We start from the raw sequence: 21,151 nt of genomic DNA, 5'->3' as shown, positions 1-21,151 counted from the left end.
TCAAATGTAATCAAGGTTAAGGCAACAGCATACAGCGTAGACTGTATGAGGGACCAAAGGAGACAAAAATACAAAATTTCCAAATTTTGATTTCAGTGTAAGGTGTCAGACAATTACAAATTTTCTAATGTAACTGACCGTTGTTGCATAAACATCTCACAGAAAATTGTTCAAAATTAAAACATTTACAAACAAATCAGTTTGTTTGCTGTTACTGTAAAACCAAGAACGCAGTACAAACAAGTCCCTGAGCAAGCTGTTACCATAGAAACCAGAACATATTTGCATCGTAACCTAATCCTTGAAATTGCTACACCTTAAAAATATTTTATCAAGAATTTAGTAGCTAATGTGTTTTTCCCCCGTAATCCATACATCGTAACCCCACCCAAAGTTCTAAAATCTTCCTACGAGAGTGAAAGGATTATTTATAGTTAACAACAAGAGGAGGGTTTCTCTCTCTCTCTCTCTCTCTCTCTCTCTCTCTCTCTCTCTCTCTCTCTCTCTCTCTCTGTCCAAAAATAAACAGGGGAACTTAAGGAACTGCGTGTCCTCTGTGTACAAAAACATTTTGCTGTCTGTGATTGCAACACCACACCTTCTCTGGAGCCTCTGGATCTTTAAAGATAAAAATCTGCAGTATTCATCTGCACGGGTTCTACACAACAAACAATTAACGCTTTCTTTCTACTATCATTCATCATCGATACATTAGAGGTATGGAAGCCATTCTTGGGCATGCTTTAGCACAACCTTTAGCCCACACTAATGGATTACTACATGCTGGCTGACTTCATGGTTGCTTTCTATTAAAAGCTAACTCTAGTTGTTTTGGTTTTTTTGTTTGCATCACAATAATAAGAATATCTGAATTTCTGAATCTGATGCATGATTTAAAAAAAAAAAAACTCTTTACACATCTGTACTATTTATTTTCATGTAAATGCATTGCAGGATGAACACGTTTTAATTTATATGTTGAGAATAAACACACAATAGTTCTGTCGAACAAAAAAAAGTTTCCAACAATTTTTAATAATAATAATTAATAATTTAATCTAGAATTTTTGGTTTGTTACTTAAAACTCCACAACAAACAATTTTTTTCCCCATCTTTGTTCTCTGTGTAGAACTCTACACCAAAAAAATCTAGAACCCTAAAAACATTTTTCAGTTTGTTCCTTAAAACTGAACAGCAAACAGCAATAAAATTGAATCAACTTTGTACCCACTTTGGTTTACAACCATTAAAGGTTCTGTAGAAAAGAAACAACAGACCAAACATTCAATTTTGAATGCTTACATGTTCCTAGGGAAACCAAAATAAAGGTTTTTGTGTTGAAACTAATCCAGGAGGATCCATTTTCGCTAGCAGTGAGGCGGGTTTCTTTTCAGAAAAGATTCCCGAGTTCCTTTATAAAAAGTTCTTTACCATGACTGAGGAACCCTTTTTACTGTGTCGATTTTGCATTAAACAAATGTAAAGATCCTGATTTCATGTCATTTCTTGTTGGGTAGCATGAAACAGAAACTCTTGGACAAGTGCCGAGGTTTTTGCCCCACATCAAGGGCAGACTCGGACCCAGACCTGAAAGCACCAGCAGGTCCTGAAGCCCAGACAGAGAGGATGGTGATGAAGAGGGAGATCTCTTTGGCCAATAGCGTGTGCCTCATCATAGGAAACATGATTGGCTCAGGGATCTTTGTGTCACCCAAAGGCGTCCTCTTACACAGCATGTCTTATGGCCTGTCGCTGCTCATCTGGGCACTCGGGGGCTTGTTCTCCGTTTTCGGTGCTCTCTGCTATGCCGAGCTTGGCACCACCATTGGCAAGTCAGGTGCTAGTTACGCGTATATCCTAGAGTCCTTTGGTGGATTTCTGGCCTTCATCCGCCTCTGGACATCAATCCTGCTGGTGGAGCCGGCGAGCCAGGCTGTCATCTCTCTGACATTTGCCAACTACCTGGTGGAGGCTTTATACCCAACGTGCCAACCTCCGTACGATGCTGTACGAGTCATCGCTGCTGCCTGCATCTGTGAGTCAAAGCTTCTTGTTTTCTCATGTAGTTTACCATTTTGTCCACGGAATTATTCATATAAACCTGTTGAATCTAAGCTAGTTTGGCTAATTTGATAAAACTCTGAAAACAAGCTTATATAGAGGACATTAAAATGTCATAATTCTGAGATACGACTTCCCACTTACCAAGTAAAGTGCATGTGTCATTGAGTCCATATATGGAAATGAAAGCAGGGCTGTGTTTTTTGTGCTATGTAAAGAAATATGTACCATTTATGTCTAAAGTGTATTTTTTCAGAGTTTATTGGCTAGCTAGCTAACATACGCTAACCTTACAAAATTTCTGACAGGATTTTTTTGTCATCATTATTTACAAGTTATCTTCTAGCAGTAACTAACTTTATAATATAAGCTAAACTGACAGGATTTCCTAGAGGTTTTTTTTGTCATGTTTATAGATTGCAAGAATCTAACTTTAGCCGGCTAGGAAGCATTAGCTAAACTTAACAGGATTTACTGCTAACATAAGCAAACTTGCTAGTGTGAGCTAACCTGGCAGGGTTTTAAAAGGATTCAATGTAATATTAATCAACACTGATCAGCTGTCTAACATGAGATAATCTGACAGGATTTCTGACAGGATTACTTTATAATCTTACTTGTTAGCCAGCTAGGTATTCACCGCTAACATTAATCTGCTGTTTTAATATGATGTAACTTGTGGATTTATGACAGGAATTTTTAGTCATAGTCATAGATTATACCGATCTTGAGCCATCCAGCTAGCATGAGATAACCTGACAAGATGATTGCAAGGATTATAGGTCATATTTCTTCTGCTAGCCCTAATCTGCTGACTAGCATGAGCGTACTGACAGGATTTCTCACATATTCATGAATTCAAATAACTTTAATTGTTAACGTTAGCCAACTAGGTAGAGTTAGCTTCCCTGATAAGATTTGCTTTTAACATGAGTGAACTAGCTCACCTGATGTGAAGTTCGCTCAGAATATTAGCAAATTATGCTAGCATGCACATATTTGTGCAGGAGTTACCCATCTTTTGCTGTAAAATCTCTTTTTATTCAATAGTTGCAAATAAAAACACATTTTGCAAAGCAGAAATGGGATTTGTCTGCAGTTTGAATGCAGTTCTGCTCTTCAGCAATTACTGTTTATCAGCATTAGCATTCAGAGTAAAGGTTGAGGAATGAGCATTGTACAGTCAAAGTGACTAATGGAAAAAAGTTTGCTGAATCACTGTATGCTGTTAGTCTCAGTTATATACTTGTGGTTACACTTACGCCAGAGCATTTCATGCTTTTGGAGATCCCCTGCTCATCCCCTGGTCACTTCCTAACACTGACCATTATTGTGTACATCACTAAAAAGGAACACACAGGTTTTTTAACACTGGAAAAAAAAGGACTAGTTTTTTTTGGCATGGTTGTTTTATTGTGTGTGTGTGTGTGTGTGTGTGGAAGGCAGGGCAAACTTTGATAGTAGTAGGAACCTTTTTTTGGAGCCTGTTTGACACATCAGGTTAGGAATATAGGTGAAAGATCTATGTTTAAAGTTGGTCCCAACTTTAAACATTTCCTTTTGAATGTGTCAGCCACATTGCCCTTATACTACTAACTGAATTTTCCGTTCTGATGTGTAAACATTGGGGTGAATGTTTATGCACTACCAAAGACGTGACGTATGTCACGAACGTGAGCCAGGATCTGTTTTTCTTTCTCTTTTCTTTCATAGAAGCAGTTGCTAAGCCAAGTAAAGGGAGGGAGGGAGGGAGGGAGACAAACAGGAAATAGAAGAAGAAGTGGTGAGCTGCCAGTAGGCCTGCATTTCTGAACAAGTCCCTCTGAGCAGAAATAGATCAGACCCAACAGAGTAGTGGAGCTTGATACAGAATAAATATTAAAACTCTGGTGGTTTATGATTTGGTTTCCACTGGTGAACCTGTGAAGTTTGGACTGCGTTTAGTTGGGAATATGGTTTGAATAGAAATGGGCCAAATAGGGAAACGAGTATTGCTCAACATGGTGATTTTATTACGTGCCATTCATCATAAAAAATTGATTGCCTTGTTGGAGGCTGCAGTAGCCAGAGCAACCTGAGGTTTTTTTTTTTTGCTTATGGGAGCCAGTAACCACCGTCATTTACACCACTATTACCAGATCTTGTGAATATGATTTCTGGTTTGTCAAGTAAATAGGTGCCTGGTTGCCAAGATGGCTGCCAAGTGGGTGTAAAGGACGTTAAGTGTCTTTGAATATATTGACATCAATGCCTCACTGCTTCATAAGTCAGTTGTCTCATTCTGATTTCTACGAAGGAACCAGCTGAAACAGTTTTTCAATCAACTTTCTGAACATACACAAGCTCTTACTTTAAATATTATTGATTAGGATGATGACTGTAGCATTTTTAGAGATTGCCTAGAGGGGTTGCTTGTAAATTCTGGCCTTCTCCTCCTTCTTAATATGTTGCTGAGTTATTTATTTTAAGATAAGATAAGATGAGAAAACCTACTTAGATCCCAAATGACAGTTTGGTCCAACATCCTGGTCTGAATTTGAAAAATAAACAAATGAATAATAGAAATAATTGAGAGAAAACTGTAGAACTTCATCGTGATTCTCTTCTTTTTGATTCTGATCCTCTTCGTCCTTATCAATTTTCTAACCTCGGTCTTAAAAGACTTTTTCTTTCTGTCTAAGGTGTGCTGATCTTTATAAACTGTGCTTATGTGAAATGGGGAACACTGGTCCAGGATATCTTCACCTACACCAAGATTTCTTCCCTCATCCTCATCATTGCAATCGGCATTATAAAAATCATTCAAGGTATGTAATTTGGGTGAAATGTCCCCTATCCTAAGTTTATTAGAAATTATTTAGTGAGAAAAATGCATATAGATGATTTTCCACGTAATTCAAATTCAAGTCAATTAGCCAAGTTGTGTTTGGTGTCTAATATTCACTTCCTTACTAAGTTTAGGTCTATCTTACCCAAACTTAAGCCTGATTTTTTTTTTTTTTTTTTAAAAAGGGTAGATTGGGTGTATGTTTGTAGTTTGAGGTTCAAATCAGCTAGCTTCAGCTACCTTTAAAATTACATAAATTTGGTTTTATGAAATATCTTGAAACATATTTTACCTTATTTTTTAAATGATCATTTTTCAGGATACACCCACAAAGAACATAATTTATCATGTTTCCTAAATTTATGTTCAGTTTCATTCTCTTGCTTTTTAGTAAAAATCGTAACAGTTCGAAGGCTCATCTCATATTTGGGTCAAGGCAGAGACAGAATGGCTACCATTTTGTTAAAAAAAGTTGATCAAAATTTCATGATCATTAAAGTAAGTTTGTTTCCTTTGACAGGAGAGACTCAGAACTTCGAGAATTCATTCGAGGGATCCTCCTTGGAGGCTGGGAGCATTGCCCTCGCACTCTACTCGGCTCTGTTCTCCTACTCCGGCTGGGATACACTTAACTTTGTTACAGAGGAGATTGTGAATCCAGAAAGGTCTTAATTTGATTAAAAAAGTGCATAATTAATAATTCATCAATTCCAACAAATGCCAACCAGAAAATCTATCGTAGAACTGATCATGTTCAGAAGATTTGAGATTTCAGATTTAACCGTTCATTGATATTTAACAGCAAAATTTTATTTTTTTTCATGCAGGAATTTACCCCTGGCCATTGCCATCTCCATGCCGATTGTAACCATTATCTATCTGCTTACAAATGTGGCGTACTACTTGGTAATGGACATACCTTCCTTCATGGCCAGTGATGCAGTTGCAGTGGTATGTGCCTCCACAAAAAATTATTGATCTACACCTAACTCATGTGAGTTATTTTCATGTCAAGTCCTGGGGACAGAGCAAATCTTTTTACACTTGTTTTAATAATTTTCTTTTTGTAGATAAATAGCAATAGAGGTAAAAATTCTCTTTTTTCCCCATCCAGAAACCATGGGGGGTGAAAACTTTTGCACATGCCTCTGGTTAGAGAATTGCATTCTCTTTATTCTAACTCCTCTTATACATAGCACCCTTAATGATTTGTTCATTAATTCTAGTATTGTTGGACAAACACAAAGCATACTGAATAGATTTAGGAGTTTGAGGTCTGATTGGAGATCTCCAGGTAACCATCTTCAATTCTGTTTTCTCCTTCTATAGACTTTTGGGAATCAGGTTCTGGGACCCATTAGCTGGGTCATTCCCATTGCTGTGGCTATGTCCTGTTACGGAGGACTCAATGCCTCCATCATTGCTGCCTCTAGGTGATTGTCTCTTACAATAATTACGGCTACATTCACAAGGAACTGTTGACCTTAATGGAAAAAAAAAATCTGCTGATCTAGATGTGCATCCTGGCAAAGATTGTTCCAGTAAAATGATTTGTGTATCCCACAAATAACTTTTTAAATTTTTATGTCAGTTTCTGAGTGTACTTCTTGTGGCAGGTTGTTCTTCGTGGGGGCGAGAGAGGGCCACCTACCAGACAGCCTGGCTCTGATCCATGCTAAACGCTACACTCCTGTCCCTGCACTCATCTTCAACGTAAGACACCATACCAATCTCTGGTCTTAGACTGTACAAGTAGAAAAAGTGTTACAGCATTAGGAACCTTGTGTCCTGCATGACCGTCTTCCAGGATGTTTCCTGAGATGTTCTTGGAGGGGGATCTGGGAGGTAGAGTGATAAGACAAACTGAGGTTCTTAGGATTGAGTTTCCCCAAGAGCAGTCTCAGCCCCAAGAACCTCACTTTGTCCACTTTGTCATCCCCATCCGTTGGTCCTTCCTAAAAAGTAGGGAAATGGAATGTGGAGAAGTTTCTTGGAAGTTCACAAGGAATAAGATAGAGCTTGATAACATTATTTATGCCTTCCATTTGATCCCAAATATATCAGATATATTTGTTGACTGGCCTAAAAATGCATTTTACGTACAAGCAAATGGTGTAGTTTTTATTTACAGACTATTTACTGTAGAAGTACATGGTATGGGGGACTTGAAGCCATCTACTTGTCTTCTTAGATATGATCATTTACAGCAGTCATAATATTTTTCTTTCATATCCAAGCAACATCTTAACCAGCCATATTTTAAAACCATAAACATAAAGCTGTTTCCTGTGTGGTTGATAATGCTTCATCAGCTTGATGTTGACACCCTCATTTTAGTATGTTTAAAGGTAAGTCAATGGGAGGGGTTTTTAGGACTGTGGCCTGTCTAAACATGTCAAGCAAACTACTTGCAAGGGTGTACAATTTGTGGTCATTTGCTTTATCTAAATGGTGAGTATATGGAGAGTGATTGTGGACTGTCATGTAATGAATAGAGAACTGAAGTTCTTGGAGGAGGATCTGGGAGTTTTTTCATTAGGATTGAGTTTCCACAATAACCTTCCCAAGAATCTCAGCTCCAAGAACCTTACTTTGTCCACTTTGTCCCCCCAATCAAACCCATCTCTTGGTACTTCCTAACAAGTAGAATAATGAAAATGGAATGTGTAGAAAATTCTTGAAAGTTCACAAGGAATAAGGTGGAAATTGATAACATCATTTTTGTCTTCCATTTGCTCCCAAATATATCAACCCTAAAAGCTGAGGTCTTTTGTGAACCATTTTATCTAAAGGAAAGGCATTTTATATATAAATATCCATTCTGTTTTATTAATGAAGTGGCAAAATCTACATAAATTTTTCATTAGATCAACTTTAAAGATCTAACTGGTTGTTGTTTATGCTTACAGGGTGTGATGGGACTCATCTTTTTGTGTGTAGAAGATGTATTCCTGCTAATCAATTACTTCAGCTTCAGCTACTGGCTGTATGTGGGATTATCTGTGGTGGGACTCATCTACCTTCGCTTCACACAGCCAGACAGACACAGACCTGTGAAGGTAACTTCTCAATTTCTCTGACTAAAGTGTTGGATTTGTCATTATACTTTATTGTTTACATTTATACTTTGTATTTTCTGTCTTTTCGGTCTTCTCCCTTCCAGCTGACACTGCTCATTCCCTTCATCTATTGCTTCTGCAGTCTTTTCTTGGTCATCGTGCCCCTCTATAGTGACACAATCAATTCCCTCATTGGAATAGCCATTGCTCTCTCTGGTATACCAGTGTACTACTTCTGCATCTACCTGCCTGAGGAGAAGAGGCCAAAATGGCTGAGTCGGCTCAATGGTAAGAATCTTTAGATTTACATTAGTAACATTAGCCAACATTAGTCTGAGGAAAGCATTTGTTTTTATTGAAGTAGAAGTAACCCTAACCCAGTATTGAAGTAGAGTGTCTGTGATGCTTCATAGAGAGTGGATGAGTGTATAAGTAGTTCTTGACCAGTTTAATGAAAAATTTACTGATAGCTGAAGTTCTGACTTGGAGTAATATTAGAAACTGCCCTACTATAAATTATATATTAGTTTGCCTGGAAGATTTCGGTCAGGAAGATCTTAGAATTGTTCACCAACCTGGTGATTTCTTTGCCTGGCTGCCTTTGAAGTAAGTGACCAAAATGCAAGGGTTTCAGATGGCCCTCTAAGGTAGCAGTCACCACATTGTTGGCAAGATGTTTGGTCAATTTGGTACATTCCTTTGGTAAATTCCCACAAGCAAATTTGCCCAGACTACTTGCTCTACTTAAAGTGATGAAATGGCATTTGAGAAAGCGTTTTTCTTTTTTTGGTAAAGATTTGACTCGGACATTAGACACGTGCCTTTCTGCATCTGAATACAGTGTGAGTAAGCAACTTTTTCCGTGTTCCTGACACACCCTAGTTTGTCAACTTCTTCAGAAAATAGAACAATTCTATCAAATTATTACATGTATTGCAAGACTAAAGACTTCAAAATTATGCTTTTAAACGGGCTGCTGCTCATTCTGTTCTGCGTGCGTGAGAAGTAGTTAAAAGATATCTTTTCAGATGTAATGAAAGGTTAGGTAATGAAAAAGGGACCACAACAAAAAACAGGTGGAAGGTATCTAGTGTTAGCTAACTCACCTGAACATATGCCTCCTTAAAATTGATGCTAGGTAAAGGTTAATGCATCTCACACAGCAAAGACTTCTTGGACCATCTTCATGGAATACTGGATTCTAGCAAAAGGCTTGAGCTTAAAAAACATAATAACACATGTTGCACTTCTCAGTAGTCACAGTTCTGAGTACTCCAGCAGCTGTCTATGTGCTCCTGATAGTTTGTTGACCCTGTCTCATCTTTCTTCCCTCTCTCACTTCATCTTCTTCCGTGCCAGCCTCCATCACCAAATACACCCAGATCGTGTGCTACTGCTGTCTAACTGACCTCGACCCGGAGCCAGAGAAATCGACTGAGAACAAGACTCAGTGATTTACACAGAAATGAGTTCTCTACCTAAAGACGGCATCAATTTTCAAACGTTTAAAGTGGACCTTGGCACGATGGTGAACTTAGAAGAACAACCGAGTCTGGTGAAGAGCTGTAAAATTTGTATGTATCAGTCATTTCTTTTTGAACACACCATGTCTTCTTTCAATTTGTACTGTATGTTTGAGGTACTATACTTAGAATGACATGAAGAGAAAATACAGTAAAATTTATCTTAATTTTTTTTTTATAAAGTTGATGAAGTAATGCTGTACTTTTGATAAATGTTTCTCCAAAATATATGTTTAGTGTCTCTCATTACTCAGTCATCATTTGATGGAATTGCTACTCATGTTTCTTATTTTGCACTTGAATACTGAACAAAATGTTGCTGTGAAAAAAATTCTGGGCTCCTAAAACTCTGACTATGTACAGTGTTGTCCAGATTAACCCCCATGTTTTACTCATGACTAAACTCATCTGGGACGTGCATAAACCAGAGACCGGTCAGCAGTTTTGAGAGGAAGCAAGCTAGTTTGGACTACTCCACATAAAGGAGGAACTTCGAATCTTCAAGCAGCAGCCAGAGAACCCAGTATGCCAAAAAGATTTTTGGCAATCAGTGACTCGGCCCAAGCTCTTGGGTAACACTGAGATGAAAGCAGTTTGACCTCAAGTCAAGGCAAAAAAATATGCATTGTAAGAAAATGTGGATTGTGAAAATGCTGACCCAGAGCATGTCATAATAAGCTATTATACTTGTCTAGAAATATGTATGTCTTTATCCTCCATTGCCTACTCCTTAGGGGTAGGTGTGGTCTAATCCAGGCATATTTATCAGACCTAAATAAAGTCCTCATTCATAACTTCATACATGTTATATTCCATTACAATGCTAATTACCTCTTTTGTTTTCTTGCCCCATAGCATTATAATATTTTATGTGTTAAAATGAGTCCCATTTGGGGCAGAAAAATTCCTGCACCAATCGGATGCTCACACTATGGGGACAGTTGATCTTCTGTGTTTGTCTCCATCAATGGTGATGGGAAACACCTGCTTTATTAAATTTGTAGGCAAGTTATCAAAATGGAGACTCCTTCAATCAAGTGTGATAATAAATAAACATGAGCTCATTAACATAAACCTGTGATTTGAAGCTGCCTTAATAGAAAACACCTTCTGACCAATCAGAAATGAGAATTCAACATTACTGTGGTGTAATTACAATTAATTTATTGTCTAAGACAGATTGGATTTTAAAGACTTTGTGCTATTAATATGCCTCCAGTGTATTCCTGCCTCGGGTTCCTGGAACAGGCTTGTGCCACAACCCTGATCAGGATAAAGCCATCTATCCATCCAACCATCCATCTATGAACATTAATACACACCGCCCCCTGGTGGAAGAGAGTGAAGGAGAAAGTACACACCCAAACAGAACAATCAATGTAAACAAACGGCAAATAGAAAGTATGCAAAGTATCTTTGTCCCTTGACATCTGACCTCGTCTTCCAGTCCATTCTCTCAACCTCAACCTATAGCAATGTCTATTTAATGTTTATTTCAACGTTTCAGATATCACAAGTGTTCTATTCACGAGTGAAATTATATAATACTTCATATAAGTATGATTATTAGCAATTATAGAAAGATTTTATATACAGGAAGTGACACTAGCTGTTAGTGAATGTGCTCATTGAAATGCAAAACAGTAAATGGCTGAATGTTCTAGTCACAGAATTAACATAAATTAGCTCATACTAAATGCACAGCCTGCTTACATGTACAAATAGAGTTATATATTAAAAGACACTCCATTATATCCTTCAAGCATAAATTAATGTGCTTTATTTCACCAGATATTGTGACCAATTGAGCCCTTGACTATTATACAATGCCCTCGTCTGATTGGCTGATAAGGAGTCAGCTTTCATAGCAACACTATAGGCATTATTCATATAAATTATAAGGCATATACATATACACTAATTAGTAAGTGCTTTGCATAAGTATTCAATCCTCCTTGGATGTTTCCACCTTATCCTGGAAGTGAAATTGGTTTAATACATACAACTTGCAATGAAATGAACACCTGGCAGGGAGAAAAATTGCAAAATTATATGCAAATTTAAAATTGTTGGAGGAAAAAACAAGCATCGTCATCACATAAATATTCACCTCATTGTCTTTTTTGAATTTTTCTCTAGGCAACTCCCTGTTTTTTTTCTCTCCGTTGTTGCCTCTAGGCTTGCTGCTTACGCTAAATTTAAGTATAAACTTACCTACAACCTAAAGCCTCTTTATGGCACTGTCTGCTCTTAAACTTGATGATGTAATGAATTGTATCACACAGGCACCTGATAGACCACATGTCTATGTCATGACATTGAGACATGGTTCATATGAGCTGGCATGTAATGGCTACGCCTTTTGAGCTTTGTGTTTAGTCTCAAATAAAGTGTAAGTGTAATCGACTGCATTTACTGTATGTACCTCATGGAAAGTATATGCAGATCCTTGACTATAGGAGATAGCCTTATAACCACTGTATGCCTCTTGCGCTTTGAAAATTTCTGGAACATAAAGAGAGAGATGGAATTAACTTCAGAATTTCAGAATTATGAGGAACAGTAAGGATCTTAATAAGGATCTGTTATGATTAACATAAACTTCTCGACTGCTGTCCCAATATTTGGTTCACTTTAAATATCCGGTGCTGTTTAACCTAATCGTTAGGTTTCAGATGTAAGAAAACAGACAAAACTTCTCTTTTTTTTTATGCTGTAAAAAGTTCAAAACATCAACCAGAGGTGATGACTGCCTCTGTTCTTTTTTGTGTGTTTGTGTATTTTTGTACTACAAAAGAGTCAGAGATATTCTGTAGCACCCAATTTTTTGTGATATGAGCCAAAGAAGTAAGACAAAATATAATTCAACTTTAAATTTACTTACCAACTCTACCTATAAAATCTACCTAAAAAAAAGGACAGAATTCAGTCAACATTATTATAAAAAGCTGTGAAATGTCTAGAAAAAAATGAGAAAATGAGTCAAAACTTATAAATTGATTCACCTGTGAACAAAAATTAACAAAAAGAATGATTGAAACAATCAAAAATAACAAAATAACAAAAATCAAGCTTACAGTTTGTTTGTATTTAAAGAACAAGTCTTAATTTTAACTGTTTATTAACAATTCTTCATATATTTCAGGTTTAAATTTTGTTAATAATTTTCATTTTTAATCTAAATTATTTGAGTTATAATTTTAATTTTAATAAATGTATTTTTTTAAATAAATATAATCCTGTAAACCATCCAGAAGACAATTTAGTTCCTATTATCACTCATTATTTAGCAATCTTTCCAATCTCTCTCTCTCTATATCTATCTATATATATTTTTTTTATATTATAAAATATATATATATATATATGACAAACTGAGGATTAAAAAAATGAGGATTAAATTTAATATAAATAAATATATATATATATATATATAAATGATGCATAATAAATCTTTGTATTTTGTAAAAAATAATGAATAAAATAAAAAAATGAATATAATATATAATGTGGCTCTATTCTTGTTTTTTTTTTTTTCTTTTGGTTGTGTTTGTGGCGGTTGCCTCTGTCTGAGTGGAATCACATTATTCTTAGAGCAAATCTTGATACGAACCAAAAAATACTGACAAAGAAATACATTTATTTCTGTCAGGATGGTTGGACATTTCCCTGCCAGAACACTAGGGGGCTTTCTGGCAATGGGTTTTTGTCATCTGGTTTGTTATATTTCGGGTTTTCACCTGTTTGCCCTGCCCTGCCTAATTCTTAGCCCCATCTCTGCACACTTGTTCCTAATGTGTCATTATTATTTCCCCTATTTATATTTGTCATGTTGCTTTTGTTTTTGCTGAGTCCTCGTCATTATTGTGTGCCTCTTCTGTTCTCGGGATTCTGTTTTGTGTTGAGTTTTCTCGTGTATGTGTCTGTTAATTTTAAAGATTTTTTAAAGATTTTAAATTTTCCCGACTGGCTGCTATCCCTGCACTTTGGGTCTGATCTTGCCCTGTGGAGGGACACCATTACCTACAGTTTCATCTTTATTTAACATACCAGATCCATCTGTAAAAAAATGGTGACCCCTAAAACAGGATTAAAAGCAATATTTTTCCAGCTGAAGCGGTTGTGTGTGTGTGTGTGTGTGTGTGTGTGTGTGTATTGGTAATAAACATTCTTTTGGAACTTGTTCTCCAGCTTCACACTCACTGATGTACATTAGCAGCAGTTCTTAGAAATCAGCTGCTCAAGCTGGAGAAAAAAATCTCAGTCTATTATATGTATACATTACAGAATACTTTGCCAGAAGTGGATCCAGCAGAACATCCATCCAGCTATTCTTTCATCCATCCATCCATCCATCCATCCATCTTTCATCCATCCATCCATCTGTCTATCCATCCATCTATCCTTTCATCCATCCTTTCATCCATCCATCCGTCTATCCATCCATCCTCCATCTATTCATCTATCCTCTTATCCACCCATCCAGCTATTTTTTCATCCATCCATCCATCCATCCTTTCATCCATCTATTCATCAATCCATCCATCCATCCATCCATTCATCCATCCAATCATCTCGCCTCTTATCCATCCATCCATACATCCATCTATCCATCCATCCATCCATCCATCTATCCATCCATCTATCCTTTCATCCTCCATCTATTCCTTTATTCTCTTATCCATCCATCCATCCATCCATCCATCCAATCATCTCGCCTCTTATCCATCCATCCATACATCCATCTATCCATCTATCCATCCATCTATCCTTTCATCCTCCATCTATTCCTTTATTCTCTTATCCATCCATCCATCCATTCATCCATTCATCCATCCATCCATTGATCTATCCTCTCATCCATCCATACATCCATACAAACATCTATCCTTTAAACTATCCATCCATCCATCTATCTATCCAACCATCCATCCATCTTTTTATCCTTGAATGAGACTAGTGCACTGCCCCCTGGTGGTAAGTGAAAGTGGAAGCACAAACCCAAAAAGAACAGACCAGGATCTATAAAGGTGAACCTTAAAATCAACCATTTTCATGTTTGGGGCATTTTAAAGAATAAATGCAATTATAGAAACGCTCCAATGGCATAGAACTGTGTCTTTGAGTCACATCTCAGCTTTTAGATACATGTATTTATTTATGATTTATACAGTCTAACATCTACATGAACAAACAGTTTGAAAGTTTTACCCTTGTTGAACATTTCTACATTTTGTTAGTGTTACAGCCTGGAAGTGAAATAAACATAATTAGGAATTAGACGTCATGAATCTACACATACAAAAAATATAACACACACACACACACACACACACACACACACACATATATATATATATGTGTGTGTGTGTATATCTACTGTATTACATTTATGTTATATGTATATATATTATATATACATTGCATAAATATAAATTCATGATGTAGTTCTTGTAATGTCGTAATGGAGAAGTACAAACACCATCATAATAACCCAGGAGCTCTCCAGACAAATCCAGAAGAAAGTTACGGAAAAGTATCAGTTACAGTTTTACAAATAATATTCCAAACCTACTATTAATAAACAGAAAAACTACAGCACATGAGATTCAAGGGTGATTCCTCTGAGAAGCATCCAAGAGGCTGTGGATAATTAACATGAAGCTTCCACCACCATGTTTCACTCTATGGCTGATGAGAAGTTCTAGAGGTTTCCACCAAATAAAGTGTTTTGTTACAAGACCACAATGTTTATTTTTGGACCGTTTCTTCAGGTTTCCTAAGCCCTTATGTTAGAGAATAATATGACTGTCCTGTGGCTATAATTGTCTATCTCCTATCTAAACTCTGGATCTTATTGGTAAGATTGGTAACTTATCCGACTTATACCCTTTTTCCAGTGCTTATTTAATCGGTGGATGGCTTCCTCTAGACATGCCACTGTTTGTACTTCGCTATATGTATGTCAGAGCTTAAAATCTCACTGTTTGTAAGTCGGTTGTTTACTGAACAGCTGAGGGAGTATTTCCTTTCCACTGCTGCTTCTAGCCTTAGGCCTGTATAATAATGGCCACACCTACTGAAACCCATTGTTTCTTCATTTGGTTACTCTTAAACCTGTCATTAAATGTCTCTGTCACTTCTTGAATTCTTCACTTAAGGCAGAACAGGATTTCTGTGTACACAAAGCAAACCAAAACCAGATTGTTGGTGCAAAACAACTACAAACTTTACTTTAAATAGTGAATTACTATAAAGATATTATGGAATGGCTTATTGGTAAATTTATTGAGATAATTAGCAAGGCACTATTAAGAATTTTATTTCAAGAAACAAAAAAACAGTTTTCTCATTTCTGCATTTCATTCATTCAAATTAACATTGTTGCTTCGTTCATTATTGACAATCCAATCAAAGGTACATTTACTATACCTTTAAATTATAATCTCAAAGGAACTGCAAAAGCAATTATTCAGAAAAACAACAAAATACAAAAAGGAGATCGACGGCCTTGAAAATTTTCAAAACCTTCTTCTGACGCAACTTTTCATACTTCATACCCGCTTAATGCTTGTTACGTTGCCCCTGATGTTGTAGCTTGATTGTAGCGTCGATATGTACTATTTTTTAAGAGAGTGAGAGAAAGTGAAAGAGAGAGAGAGAGAGAGAGAGAGAGAGAGAGATGGATGTTAGCATTTGCTTTGTTAATTTAATATCTCAGTAAATGATGTAAAGGTATTTTTAAAAAATCCTCCCTCATACAAGACTTACTACTTAAAATTTATCAGTCATCCTTCACAGCTAAAAATAAAAGAAGATACTTTAACTTTCCTCGTCACTGGGGGTGGGATCCTTAAAGATACTGATTTTATTCTTATACAGAAAGACGTGTAAAAGTTAAAGCTTTACTTCAATTTGATTTCAACTAATTGTGGTCCAATGACATGATTTATAATAAAAAGTGACTGAAATCTTTAGTGTATTTAAAATTTCTCTTTCAATATATTTTCTCCTGCAACTCAGCTCTCTCGCAAACCCCTCACCATTAATGTAAGTCTGAATCAAGTTTTTAACTTAAAATACGTTTACATTTTTATCCGGGGGAACAAAACGATATTGAATTCAAAACCTAAAAACAAATGACAAAAAAACAAAAAAAAACAGAAAAATTGAAGGATCGACCTAAAATTGAGTTCCTGGTGGAAGATCTGGAAGACTTTAAAAGCTTCCTACCTGCTGCAAAATGGCGTTGGCTTTATCTTTATCCAGCGGCACAGAAGATCTGGCCAAAGCTCGCACCCCGATACGGAAAGGATACACTGTAGAAAATACAGATCACTTTAAATATCTGTGGATGGTTTTATTTTATCCCTAAACCGTGCTATGACAAGGAAGTACCGTGCTAGCATTGCAAGTACAGTGGAGCCTCGGCATACGAATGTCCTCCTCTACGAATTTTCACCTTAAGAATTTAAATTTTGCACTGGCATATGAACTGAACTGAACCGAATGCCAGCTAAGCTGTTAAAAACTTGTTTGCGTCAGTGAAAAGCCGGGCGAAGCAAGTTTCCGAATTTTTTATAATTTTTTTTTTGTCAGTGAAAGCTGTTTGGAAAGAGTCAACCCACGATCCAGATGTTGCCTTCGGCATGCGTTCAAAAGCTTGGTGATTTTCCAGTCGTTTTTTTGTGGTGGCGTGGATGGTCTGTTTCTATTTTTAGCCCAACCTTGGTGGCACAACTTCCTGTGAGGAATCTTGACATGGAATGCTCGGCTTGGGTCAGTTCTTTGTAATCTGCAAAGTGTATCTGCAATTACTTTATTTCTTATGGGAAAATTTGTTGCACAATACAAATTTTCACCTCCAGAACGAATTAAGTTTAAAGAATTATGACTTAAGCTTCCTTACAGGGAATCTGGCTGGAATTTGTGATTCTAATTGTTTATTTACTCAGCAGTCATTTACTGGAAGATAGAAAGATAAAAAATGCTTACTTGTAGAAGGTGTTGTGGAAAGTGTAGAAGGTGTTGTGGAAGGTGTAGAAGGTGTAGAGGTTGTGGACGATACGTTCTTTTCATCTTCGGGAGACCAAAAAAACAGACAAATCTGTTATTTAACAAAATCCAATAAAACATCAAATTCAATTAAGTTTCATTCAACTTTTAATACTGATATACTGTATTAACTTCAACAATTGGTAAGTGGCAATTTAAACACACACACACACACACACACAAATTATCATGGACTTTTCTTAAGGGTTGCTTAATAAAATAAGGAAAATACTTGATTAATTGTATTTCATTACTATACTTAAGCATTTAAGAAAGACCTTCAACTTTATAAAAGGCTGGGAAAATAAGTAACTGAAAAAAGTTACCTGAATGCATAAGTATGTACACCCCTTTAGCTAATTTTTGTTAAAGCAGCTTTTGTTTGTAATATACAACACTATAGCAAAAAATACAAATAATGCTGCCACCACCATGCTTCATGCTCAATAGGTTTCTTCTTTGGTCTTATCCATAGACCAGGGTATATTTTACCACATGGTTTTTTTAAATTATTCGTAGCCCTGGAAGGTAAAAGATAGAATACTTACCTAGAGTAGCCCAGAAAGCTTCATAGATAAATTCAGAATTATTTCCTTTAAAATAAAATCCAATAAAGCATTATTTACAAACATAAACTTCAGGTATGTTTCAGATCATTCAGACCTAATTTCATTCTTATTCTTGAAATAACATACTAGTATGTTTAAATAAAATAGTTTTAGTTTAACTCTTGTATTTAGGAGATTGAAAAGATTTTTTTCTGTTTACTTTTCAACAGAGCTGGATTGAATTTGTGATTGTCATCGTTATTTATTCAAGAATTACTTCCAAATACTTTCACAGGTTTCCAGGTAAAGTACTAAGTCTAGAATCTAAGTATCATATCTTCAGAGATAAAGGATAGGATTCTGAACACTAATTTATTTAAAGTGATAAAATGTTTACCATGAGGGAAGACCAATGAGCCCAGAGCTTCGGAGGCAAGCATTTAGAAAACAGACAAAAAAAAGTTATTTCAGTAAAGTTTCATTCACTTTCGACTTGATTTCCTTCTTAAAACTAAGTAAACTTTCTGAATCATCAGACATAATTTAGAATAAAAAAATATTGAATGGCTAATAGTTAGTAAATGTGAAGATGTATGATAAATTACAACATAAATAGCTATTCCCTTGAGTCATTGGGTCTCATTACTGTACTGAAATGTTATTTTGGTGTTTAATGTGACACAACAACCAACAGTTTTCAAGCTGAGAACAAACAGAAATGTTAAAACTAACAATAAATGAGTTGAACAAGTGTGCACACTGATTGTCCTCTAATTTTCCTTTTTTTGAGTCTACAAACTTCTTGATTTGCTGATTTTATTCCAAAAAAAGCCGCATACCAAGATGCTGCCGTCACCATGCTTCACTGCATGTATGTTCTTCGATCAGCTGATAAATTGTCAATTTACTGTTAACATGAACCAAAAAAAAACATAAATAAGTCCATTTAATTGATTCTTTATGGAACTCACCGATTGTCCCATCTGTAAAAATAACCCCTCCAACTAAAAGAATTAGGAGTAACATGTTTCCTGCTGAGGCTGTTACAGCTGACAGAGGTGTGTGTGTGTGTGTGTGTGTGTATTGTTGTCAGTTTCTCTTACAACCACCCTCTGATAGAACTTGTTCTCTTAGTGACGTGCAACAGCAGCAGTTCCAGTAAATCAGGTTATTTTCATATCTAATAATTGAATACGTCACGATTATTTTCTGTCTTTTAAACCTAGAAAAGAAAAGGAAGCTAATGATTTATAGGTTAATGATTATCTAACGAATTATAATTTTAACTGTACAGTACATGGAAAAAAAGGAAGGTGTGTCATTCCGGCATAATTAAAAATAATTATAATTGTAAGATAATTGCTGTGCTTAAAGAGAGACAATATAACGCCAGGAGGTGCTTTTGATATAAATAAAGTTTACAATTTGTTCCTATTTAAAGAAGGACACGTTTTCACTAAAATTAACCATTTTTCATATCTTTCCGTTTGTTTGTTTTTTTAAAGGACATTATAATAAAAAGTTGTGAAATGTGTGCCCAGTGTTATTTAAAACAACCTGAATCATAAGGCATCATATGAGGAAAAAAGCAGTGTAAATGAGTCATGAGTCAGTAATGGAAACAGAAAATGAGTCAGAATGAATTTCAGTCATGTTCAAGTAATCATTTATCTTACACATTCATTCACTGGTAAGAAAAAAAATGAACAAATAAAAAAAAAAGGATTGAAACAATCAAAAATCATTCCAGCTGATGTTTTTACTCATGAATAAATATTTTAGATTACAATTTGTTCGTATTTAAACTGTTTATTAACAAAAAAATATTTTGTTTAATCATTTTAATTTAAATAATGTAATTTTTTTTAAATAAATTTGATCCTATAAACCATCCAGAAGACAATTTAGTCCCTATTATCACTCATTATTTAGGAATCTTTCCTTCAGCAGTCTCTTTCTCTCTCTCTCTCTCTCTCTCTCTCTCTCTCTCTATCTATCAAAACACTCTTAAAACTAGTAAGACACAAAATGGATTGTCAACATACTTGCTGTGAAATTGATTTTGAAATTATTTAAGGTTAATATTTCAGATGCAGGCTCTGGAAAAAAAGAAAAACCAAAACAGACAACATTGTCATAAAAAGCTATGAAATTATCTCCAGCCTGAATCATTAGACATTAGCCAAACTAAGGATAAAAAAAGTGGAAAGTTTAATTGTAAACTAAATGTAAACTTTATTAATAAATTTAGTATTTTACTGAATAGTAAAGAATGATGCATGAGGCCTTTCAGAGGGATCATGCAGCACACCACAGAAACACCATAGAAAAAAATTTTCCCGGTTCTCCATGGCGTTGAGACAATACTGCCTCTAGTCCATAGCTGGAGGCATCCACTTCCACTACGAATGGAAGGCTTAGATTGGGGTGTTTGAAAATGGGTGTAGTAGTATAACTGACTTTTAATGTTTCAAAAACCACTTGAGCTGACTCAGTCCAGAGCAGTTTTTTGAGTTTTCCTCACAATAGGGCAGTGATGGGGGAGGCTGTGAGACTATAGTTTTGAATAAATCTTCGATAGAAATTGGCAAACCCTAGGAATCATTGCAGGTTTTTCACTGTGGCTGGTACTGGCCAATCTGTCACTGCTTTGACCTTGGTTGAGTCCATTTCTATTCCCCCTTATGAAATCACGTATTCCAGGAAAGTCACCGTGTCTTTGTGGAGCTCACATTTTTCTGCTTTTACGTATAGCTGGTGGTGCAAGAGGTGAGTTAGTACAGTGCATACATGTTGTGCATGGTCCTCATTGTTTGGTGAATAAACTAAAATATCATCAATGTAGACTATGATATACTGAAGAAGCAAGTCTCTGAATATTTGATTCACAAATACCTAAACAATGGCAAGCGCATTGGTCAGGCTGTACAGTATTACCAAGTACTCATGGTGCCCTATGTGGTGTGGAAGGCTGTCTTCCATTCCTCTCTCTCTCTGATGTGGACCAGGTTATAGGCACTTTTTAGATCTAATTTTCTGAAAACCCATGCCTCTCGTAGTTGTTCCAGGGCTGCCGG

General features: G+C 36.0%; 2 protein-coding genes across 3 annotated transcripts in view; one reads left to right on the top strand and one right to left on the bottom strand.

Annotated features, from left to right (window-relative positions):
- Positions 1-271: 271 nt before the first annotated feature.
- On the top strand, positions 272-12,588 carry LOC131355982 (Y+L amino acid transporter 2). Of its 2 annotated transcripts, XR_009204966.1 has the most exons (11): positions 272-717; positions 1,519-2,036; positions 4,744-4,869; positions 5,410-5,554; positions 5,717-5,840; positions 6,219-6,322; positions 6,506-6,602; positions 7,799-7,948; positions 8,053-8,236; positions 9,308-9,522; positions 10,691-12,588. XR_009204966.1 is itself a non-coding variant. In XM_058394671.1 (10 exons), exons 2-10 carry the CDS (start codon positions 1,520-1,522, stop codon positions 9,400-9,402), a joined length of 1,542 nt encoding a protein of 513 aa, XP_058250654.1. In that variant the 5' UTR covers positions 272-717; position 1,519; the 3' UTR covers positions 9,403-10,649. The 2 variants fall into 2 exon arrangements, 1 of the variants encoding a protein (XP_058250654.1); XM_058394671.1 differs by lacking the exon at positions 10,691-12,588 and having other exon boundaries at positions 9,308-10,649.
- A 3,189-nt stretch (positions 12,589-15,777) lies between these two features.
- The window catches only part of LOC131355867 (mucin-2-like), a 31,591-nt gene continuing 26,217 nt past the window's right edge, over positions 15,778-21,151 (bottom strand). The window contains exons 8-12 of the mRNA XM_058394407.1: positions 18,472-18,498; positions 18,075-18,119; positions 17,467-17,550; positions 16,705-16,790; positions 15,778-16,091 (exon numbers count right to left, since the gene is read on the bottom strand). Coding sequence (XP_058250390.1) covers positions 18,075-18,119; positions 18,472-18,498 — 72 coding nt within the window. The 3' untranslated portion in view covers positions 15,778-16,091; positions 16,705-16,790; positions 17,467-17,550. The remainder of the gene's footprint in view (positions 16,092-16,704; positions 16,791-17,466; positions 17,551-18,074; positions 18,120-18,471; positions 18,499-21,151) is intronic.

The sequence above is a fragment of the Hemibagrus wyckioides genome, linkage group LG07, assembly GCF_019097595.1.
Source record: "Hemibagrus wyckioides isolate EC202008001 linkage group LG07, SWU_Hwy_1.0, whole genome shotgun sequence".
Classification (NCBI taxonomy): Eukaryota; Metazoa; Chordata; class Actinopteri; order Siluriformes; family Bagridae; genus Hemibagrus; species Hemibagrus wyckioides.
Note: the sequence above shows the minus strand (reverse complement) of the source record. Positions and strands in the feature narration are given on the sequence as shown.

Excerpts from the sequence above, each read along its gene's own strand:
- LOC131355982 (XM_058394671.1), top strand. The coding sequence starts at position 1,520 with ATGAAACAGAAACTCTTGGACAAGTGCCGAGGTTTTTGCCCCACATCA. Across the intron at positions 2,037-4,743 it reads CATCGCTGCTGCCTGCATCT|GTGTGCTGATCTTTATAAAC; the intron begins GTGAGTCAAAGC and ends TTTCTGTCTAAG. Across the intron at positions 4,870-5,409 it reads CATTATAAAAATCATTCAAG|GAGAGACTCAGAACTTCGAG; the intron begins GTATGTAATTTG and ends TTCCTTTGACAG.